The sequence below is a fragment of the Poecilia reticulata genome, linkage group LG1 (genome assembly GCF_000633615.1).
Source record: "Poecilia reticulata strain Guanapo linkage group LG1, Guppy_female_1.0+MT, whole genome shotgun sequence".
NCBI lineage: Eukaryota > Metazoa > Chordata > Actinopteri > Cyprinodontiformes > Poeciliidae > Poecilia > Poecilia reticulata.
In genome coordinates, this window is record NC_024331.1 from 10,159,458 (window position 1) to 10,168,487 (window position 9,030).

Genomic DNA, 9,030 nt, shown 5'->3' on the forward strand with positions numbered 1-9,030 from the left:
GTTGAGTCATGATGACAATGATCTCTACAACAACATCCTTTAAAGGAGACCTGCAGAAGTTAGGAAACACGTGACCAGTGTTTGTGACAGTAACAGCTCAGTAAAGGAACCAAATGCTGGTGTGTTTTTATTTAGACATGTTTTTAATATTTACGTATTAGTTTTTATGTCAAATGTGACTAAGTGAAGACACACAGACAGAACAAGTCAAACTGATTTGCATTTTGATGTCAACCTGTGTGAAGATCAGGCGATTTGTTCACTGTGTCACAATATGCATGTTTTGGTCCTGTTGTGTTTCTGAAAACAAGAAGGAATTTCAAAAGAAGTTTCAAATAATCATCATAGACAAAACTTATTCACACCTTTTACAGATTTCAATTTTAAATGATCTTAACTTCTGAATGAAAGTAATGTTAACTTTGTGGAGTTTCCCTATGAGTCTCAACTGGGACCAGTAGATGGAGCTAAAGGTTAGTCTCATGTTAGGGCGGCCTTCAAACATGAAACACTGGAGTTCAGTGCAGAAGACAAAGCATCTTCATATCAGAGCCGACATGCAAAAAGTTGATCAGCAATACAAATAAAGATTTTTTTTCCATTGATTGTTAAGGGTATAAATTATTTTCAGGATGCAGTTTGTAAATGTAAATCAAAAGTGATCAACCAGATTTTCCCAAACTGATTTCTCCCTTTCCTACTAAATTGCAGTAAGTGCTTAAAATGAAGAATATTAAACTCCTTGTTGGATTTTTTTCCCTTACTTAAGTGAGGAAGCTCAGTGTTTTTTTTAGGTCAAAGGATAGGCTCATTCTGTGCTGACTTGAAATTTTCTCAGGACTAACAAGCATTCAGTAAAAGATGTACACATGTAAATAAATCAAAATGACAACTACTTAAGATCTCTGAGTCTCAGCAGTTTTAAATTACTTATTTTGTCCTTTGTCATTCGCTGCCTTCTTGTATTTTTTTCTGTCTTGATTTGCCAGTTTGCTGCCAATCTTCAATTCCCTTGATCATCCATCATATGGAAAATATTAGCTTTCATGAGTCAACTTGCAGTTTTATTTATTAGTATAAGAAAGTCATTTCTAAAACCAAAACTTTCATCCACTAACTTTATTTCAACAAAAAACATTCACAGCCAACATAAGCCACTATAGGTGTACATTCACTTACAAGTGCATCAAGCAAATATCTTATTGGCATGCAAAGTCTAAACGGACAACACTTGGCATCTGTAAGCAAATAGTTGTTACAATTTAAATACTGTGTACACTAATTCCAACATACAAACATAATTTGAACTGAAACTAATATAAAAATAAGTTCTAAACATTCTAAGAAAAAAAGGGACTGTACAACTGAAGAATGTAAATTCATTTTAAAAGTAGTTAAAATTGTTTAAAATAACAGAGTATTAGATTAATTTTTAAAAATACATTTTAAAAAAGTATTAAACTATAACCTGGTTATCTTTAACTCAGTTTTTGAATCTTTATGGGGGCTTTTTTTTTTTTTGCTCAAATGTGGTATAACATTGTCTTCTCATTAAATATTTGTCCACAAACATCACGACAAAATGGTAAACTGATGTGCGATATATGATTGTTCAAAGATACTTTAGAAGTAAATTGTTTATTCCAAAGATCACAACAAAAGAGTTTCCAACCTGCTGAATTCTCATGTGATTCTTCAACTTTGCCTTTGGAGTAAAGTGTTGTCAAAGAGAACACAGGAAGGTTTCTCTCTTGTATAAACTCTCACATGCGTTTTTCAAGTTTACAGCTTGACTAAATTGTTTCCCAGACATTGCAGCAGAAAGGTTTCTCTTCTGTGTGAACTCTCTTGCATTTTAAGAACAGATTTCTTATTAAATATTTGTCCACAAAGATTACAACAGAATGGTTTGTCATCAATGTGGATTCTTATGGGGTTGTTTAAATGAACTTTTTCTCTAAAGCTTTGTCCACAAAGATTTCATCTAAAAAATTTGTCCTGTGTGTATCAAAATATGTTTGCCTAGAGATCCACTCTGTGTAAATTGTTTCCCACACATTCCACAAGAGTAACGTTTCTCCCCAGTGTGAACCATCTTATGTTTATATAAAACGGAATTGTCACGAAACCTTCGTCCACATACATCACAACTGAAGGGTTTCTGTCCTTTGTGGGCTCTAATGTGCAAGTTTAAATTTTCTCTTCGAGTAAATCTTTGTCCACAAATGTCACAAGAAAATTTTTTTTCACCTGTGTGGGCTCTCTTGTGGGCATTTAAACTTCCTTTTTGGCAAAAGGCTTGTCCACAGAGATCACAAACGAAAGGTTTTTCTCCAGTGTGGGTTCTTCTGTGAGCTTTTAAAGCACCTTTTTGATGAAAACTTTGTGCACAAAGATCACAAGAGAAAGGTCTCTCTCCAGTATGAATTGTGAGGTGTCTTTTTAAAGTTGTCCTTTGGCTAAAACTTTTCCCACAAATTTCACACGAGAAAGGTTTTTCACCTGTGTGGACTCTCCTGTGTATGTCTAGATCAGATTTATAACTCCATCTATGTCCACAAATATCACAACAGAAAGGTTTCTTCCCTGAGTGGACTCTCTTGTGATTGTCTAAGGAGGTCTTTACCCTAAAGCTTTTCCCACAATCATCACAGAAGTATGGTTTCTGTCCTGTGTGGATTCTCGTGTGCTTCATTAAATTTGATTTCTGGCTAAATGATTTTTCACAAAACTCACAGCCAAAGGGTTTCTCACCAGTATGGGTTCTCAAGTGAACTTGTAAAACTGACTTCCCACTAAATTTTTTATCACAAACATCACAACAAAAAGGCTTCTGTCCTGTGTGGATTCTCAAGTGTTGTTTCAAAGCTGCTTTTAGGCGAAATCCTGTACCACAATGCTCACAAAATAATTTTTTCTGGCTTCTGTGGATTGTCTTGTGTGTGTTTTTGGAGTCAGGATGCTTTACATCAGCATCAGTGAATTCAGTCCCCATGTTGGAATCATCTCCATGACTTTGATTCCTGATAGATTCGTCTTCTCTATAGCCTTCCTCTGCAAATTCGTTGCTTTCTTTTTGGTGTTGATGTATCTGTGAAAATAAAAGGAAAATCTTTATCATCATTGCAGTTCATGAGAAGTTCCACGACTGCAAACATGGCAAGGTACACCTTCCCACTGAGCAGATCTGTCCTTATATTGATACAACCTTACTCCAGTACCTTCATGACATGATTGGGCTTCGGGTCCTTCAAGTCAATGCTGAGACTGTGGTTTTCAGCAGCGCCTTTTTTGACCCGCAGTATCTGACGAACATCTGTAACAACCATGGAGATATTATGCAGATAAACTGTAACATTGAATTCAAATTAGGGCTGAAACAATTAATCATATGATTCGAGTACCTCGATTATTAAAATTCCTCGAGGAATATTTATCTGCCTCGAAGCTTTGTTAAATTATGTTTTATTATTTAACGGGTCGTTATTTGCGTTGCGCAGTGCTCTCACTTCCGCCTGAGTTGTTGACGAAATTTGAGTGTTGGCAGCATAACGTCCAATTTTTAAGTTCGGCCTGGGAGGATTTTATTGATTGATGACAATGTCTGAGTTTTTGTCATTTTTCTGGGGACCAACAAGAATTTGTTCTGACACTGTGTAAGTGTAAGAGCACTTGTAACTACGAGTTTAATTCTAGTAATGGGGAACTGAACTAGAGGTTTCTGATAAGACTCTTTGTCAGCTCTCATTTTCTGCTATTCATGTTCAGCTGTGGGTTTTTTTCAACAAAAGCCCAACTGACCTTACCAAGTCAATAAAAATTAAGGTCCTGGCATATCTCAATCAAAGGTATAATGACCCCCAGCATCCAGGAGCGTTGCATCCTTCCTGTACCCAGAACATCCTAGTCCCAGATAACATTCCTGCCTTTAAAAGCTGACTTTAGATCAAAATGATGGAATCAACATATAACCAGGTTAGTAATAATTATCTGATATCACAACATACTTTATATTTATTTATTTGCAGTCTAAGTACTGACTGTTGGCACAACACCTAAAGGAGTCTGTTTGTTCTAAAAGGGAGAGGTATGCAAAAACATAGGATGAGAAGCAATTTCAAAACTTGGTGAACATAAACCAAACTTTCATGTATTGAATAGATTCCCCTTTAATACAACACCCAGCAAAAGTTTTAAAGAATATCACAGGGACTGAGAATACAAACATCACACCGACTTTCCAACACTTTGTAGAAGGACGCATTTAGAATCTCATTTTAATACCTCAATATGGTTACAGAAATCAACTTCCTTCAGAGAAACACAATTATTGTTTTGATAATTATGCCTTTTATCTCATCGCACCTCTGTTTTGACCTGCAGGGGCTCCCGTACATCCATCTCCCATTTTATGCTAATATTTTTCAACAGCAAGAGGCCTGGTCTGAGGACTCCTGCTGTGTACAAATAGACCGTTTTTCACAACTTCTTCCAAGTCAAGTCGATATGAAAAAATACAAACCTAATCGGTGCAACACAACTTTAGAGTTGAAAACAGACTCCAGTGTTTTGGGTCGTCCATAATCGTCATGTAAAGGCCAGTGGTCTTTGTTATCTGCTCCAGGAATCTGTCCCACAGCCGCCGCCTGCTGCTGCTGCTGCTGCTTCGCTTTGTCCTGCTGCTGCTTCGCTTTGTCCTGCTGTCTCCGCATATCTGTTGTTTAAAGTGTTTCTTTAAAACTTCCCTAAGCTGTTAGAGCTAAGCTTTGGTCTAAAAACTGACTCGCTGTAGCGCTCAATTACTGGGGGTTTTCTATGAACAGCCTAACACAGACAAAGAAGTCTGATAAGAGACACCGCGCTCCTCGCTTTAAACCCAACTCGTGGATCAGTTCCATAGACATGTCATTTCCTTCCAGTTTAAACGGCAGCGCCCCCTACTGGAAGAAATGAGACGTCACTGTTTGAATGGGATGCAACTTTTAGCTTTCCCAAGAGTTATTGGCTATCTCACTTATCTTATTAGCACTAATTATACAAGTCTGTCAATAACATCGCGGAAAAATACAGAAGTCAGTATTTACTGTATATAAGTTTTGATAACAAAAAATAACAGGAATATTAATAAGACGTCATTTTAAATAAAAATTGTGTGAAATTGTGAATTTTTCCAAAGGTGTAAATTCAAATTGTTTCATCCTTTTGTTGTAATGCCTGTGGAAGTTGCCATCCGCTCCTCTCGTCTTATCTGTCACTCGATCTCCTCCTGCAAACGTGTAACTAAGCAACAGCAAACAAATTCTCTGGTTTCTCAAGGAGTGCTTCCACTCCTGCACCGATTGTCCTGTTGGTTGATTTTTCTTTTAACTGTACTGTCAGAAAATGAGTTCAGAAATCATTGTGTCTCGGCCGCATTATGACAGCAGAGCTGCAGCTCAAGGAGTCCACCAGAAAAGTCCGTCTTTGGAGCAGGAAGTGCCGCAGCCGTCCTCGGGCTCAGCCACTGCTGGGTATCGCTCTGCTAAATACACACCTGCTGAATGGTTCTCCAATTACCAAACCATCCTTGTACAGGCCGGTACCAACCGCAGAGACGCCCAGAACATCCAGCAGGAGTCCAGAACCTTGAGCCAGGACACCGAGGCTGCAGCTCTGAAGACCCAGGCCACAGGAACGCGTCTTCTTGGAGAGAGACTCCAGGAGATCCACTCCTGGAAGTCTGAGCTGCAGCGGCACATCGAGCTGCTGCAGGCCGACACAGAGTCGCTGCTGATGGTGAAGAAGCGACTGGAGAGGGCGCTGGATGCCACAGAGCATCCTTATGCCATCGCCACCGATAATTTGACCTGCAGAGCAAGAAGACTGCGAGCAGAGCTGGTCAGAGACACTGTGGAGGAGGAACTGCTGAAGGTCAGCAATGCATTCTTACATTACTGTTTGGGTTTCTCTTTAACAGTTTGCCTAGTTAACAGTAATGAGATCATGGTTTATGATACTTTCTTAAATAATAAACAGATGAAATCTACATCAAGGAATATCAGTCATTTGGGCTCCATGGAAATAAGAGAAACTATCTTAAAAGTACTTAATCAAGCATATAACTGCAATTAAAAAGAAATCTACGAATAAATATTTGCCATTTTATGTTGTCCTAAGATTGCTTAATGAGTTATTTTTCATACTCCAGTTTTTCCCAAGTTTACTATGAATATTGACCCTTTGCAATATAGATGGCGAGGTGGTGTCATGGTGGATGCTGGAAGTGAGGGATGGGAGACTGAGGTTGTTTTCCCAAATTGTTTTACCAATATAGCATGGATTCTACCTGTTCAAGTCAAGCTAATTTGTCTGTGAAAGTAACTCAGACTTGGAGCTCGTAGACAGCCGACTGGCCGTCTGGCATACAGGCACCTCACACTGGGCCAATGTGGGTGAGGGGTTTTTTCTAGTCATGATATTATTGGTAGACAAAACTGATAGATCGGCCCAATAGTCATTAATGATTCTGGCCTAGACCAATTACAGCAGCTGACAATCAAGAAATCAATCAATTAGAGAGCTGAGAACATGGAACAACATGGACAGTGGCAAAAATGAAAAGGAGGCACAGAAAGAAACATCTAGAAAGTGGAAAGTTCTTCAGGCAGACTGTGCAAAGGGTTAATAGATAATCTGAAAATCTCCACATGATGAATCTCACAGTAAGATAAGCAGGTTGAATATGTGGCTCTCTGTGTTTTGTAGGAGGTGGACTTGATCAGGAGCATTCAGGCTCTTCTAAAGACAACTGCAGCTCAGGTTGTCGCTCAGATCAAGTAAGTGTAAAACTGGTAACTGTTTCCCTTATGAGCACGGATCCAGTTGGCTTGAAGCCTCTCACTTTAGAAAACAGCATTCCTATGAGTTGATGGTTTCTGTGGGTCAGGAGGAACCGAAGCGCCCAGCAATCATTAGAGATGGACTGGTCTGATAAGTGTCAGGCCTACAGCTTTGACGACACCTGTGGAAGAAACAATAACATGAGTCCAGACACACAGCAGCATCCCAGTTCTGCCACCATGCAGGAGCAGTGAGTTTGACTCTTTAGAAACACCAGAGCTGTGTTCAACTTTTACACACAAGGTTCCCTCTTGTTTACCGCAGCGTTTCTACCCCCTCATCATGGACAAAGTTTACTCAAGACAACCTGTCCACGGCCCTGCAGGAGGATCATGCCACCAAGACTCTCAGGTTAGAGTCACAATGGTTCACTTTGCTGCCAGAGGGATTTTCTTAGACCGCTGAGAACTCAGGGGCTGATGTTTTTGTTTGTCAGAATGCTTGTGGAGCAAATGCTGCAGGACACCACTGAGGATCTGAGGGTCCAATGCGCCAGTGTGGACCGAGCCTTCAGCCTGCGCTGTGAGGACCTTATTGAGGCCAAGACCCAGCTAGAGATGAAGCTGGCTCAGGTGGACGAGCAGACAGACAGAAGAAACAGACTGACAGGTGAAACGTGATTGACTGTTTTAATGTTCCTGTAGACTCTGGAGCAAATTGGTGCCCAGGAGAAGAACATTGAGGTCCTACAGCGGGCCGTCCACAACAAGGAAGCTCCACTGAGGGTGGCTCAGTCCAGACTCTACCTTCGCTCTCTCAGACCAAACATGGAGCTCTGCAGGGACCAACCCCAGCTCAGGTAGATGCACACAAGCAGAAACGTCAGCATCATGTCACGTGTCCATGTCCTCATGTATGAACTGTGTCTGCAGTTTGGAGGGAGAAGTGAGGCAGATTGATGCCTCCTTAGAGTCTCTGAAGCAGAAGCTGAGTGAAGCCAGGAGCTCCCTGTCCCGTCTGGAGGAGTCAAGGATGGCTCTAGAGAAGGACATAAGCTGTAAAACCAATTCGCTGTTTATTGAGAGGGAAAAGTGCATGATTCACCGTAAACGATACCCAACCGTCTCAGTACTCTCTGGATACTGAACTTGACTACATAACTTGGGATTGTTCTGCTTGACAGTTTGAACAGTATCATGTGAAAAGTTAAAATCTTGGAACATTGTTTTGTAACCCAAGTCTTATATCTCCACAACTTTATTCTTGACCTGTTTGTTGTTTTCCTAGTGGTTCCCACATATATTTTGTCGCCGTGACTCCATGAACAATGTCTGTAGAGAGTTGACATTTCATAATCAAGGGTATCAATTTACTAAATTTCTCTCAACAAATTCCTTCATTTCCCACAATTTAAGACATGGCATCAACAAATGAGGAGGATATGTGACACAGAGGATGGGTACGAAGTTGTAAAAATTTACCTTTGTCCGCTTTGATTATGCAGGGGTTTCAACAGAGTGAAGTGTGTCTGAGTGTCTGAGAGCCTTTAGTCTTCTTGATGCTGTTTGTTCATTATTGCTATATGACAAATAGCTAAAGTCTTCAAATATTTTTTTTCTTCCACTTCATTACTTTGAACTGTTCTATGAAATAAAATCACATTGCAATAAAATTTTGTTTGTTTGTAACTTGACACTTTGTGAAAAGGTTGATTTGGAGTGAGTACCTTTGCAAGGTGCTTTATTGAACCAGTCACTTTTTCATAGGTTAGAAAGGTAGCTGTAAGACAATAATTTCAAAGCTTCCAGTTAGAAAGCTGCATCTGTCAGTTACCTAAACTTTTCCTAAACTGTAATTAACAAGAAAACACGTAAACATAATCTGTGCAGCAGAACTTTGAGGTTGTAAACAGCCTCCAGGATTTAGTTTTTTACTTCAGCATCTTCAGCCAAAATCTCTCAGGCTGCTGCTTCCTGCTGCTGTCTCCTCATCTCTCTGAGTAGCTTCTCACCTTCAAAGTTAAATTTTGTTAGTTAAATGTCAAAAGAGCTTGTAGTTTGCAACCTACTGACAAATAATCTTCCTTACAGTACTGGTGTTAATCCAAGCGGATCCATCCATAGCATCCAAATGCTATAAATGCACAGCATTTCAGATTCTAGGGAATATGAAACCTATCTCGATTCAAAATAGAAAAACATACCAAAAAAA

The 9,030-nt window shown here is 39.7% G+C and overlaps 1 protein-coding gene and 1 pseudogene across 2 annotated transcripts; one reads left to right on the top strand and one right to left on the bottom strand.

Annotated features, from left to right (window-relative positions):
- Positions 1-2,097: 2,097 nt before the first annotated feature.
- On the bottom strand, positions 2,098-4,983 carry LOC103464020 (zinc finger protein 239-like; annotated as a pseudogene).
- A 141-nt stretch (positions 4,984-5,124) lies between these two features.
- Positions 5,125-8,491, top strand: tekt4 (tektin 4). 2 transcript variants are annotated; one of them, XM_008406202.1, is made up of 7 exons: positions 5,125-5,910; positions 6,745-6,815; positions 6,926-7,069; positions 7,144-7,230; positions 7,316-7,451; positions 7,524-7,678; positions 7,752-8,491. In XM_008406202.1, exons 1-7 carry the CDS (start codon positions 5,383-5,385, stop codon positions 7,963-7,965), a joined length of 1,335 nt encoding a protein of 444 aa, XP_008404424.1. In that variant the 5' UTR covers positions 5,125-5,382; the 3' UTR covers positions 7,966-8,491. The 2 variants fall into 2 exon arrangements, with proteins under 2 accessions (XP_008404424.1, XP_008405199.1); XM_008406977.2 differs by lacking the exon at positions 6,926-7,069.
- Positions 8,492-9,030: the final 539 nt, after the last annotated feature.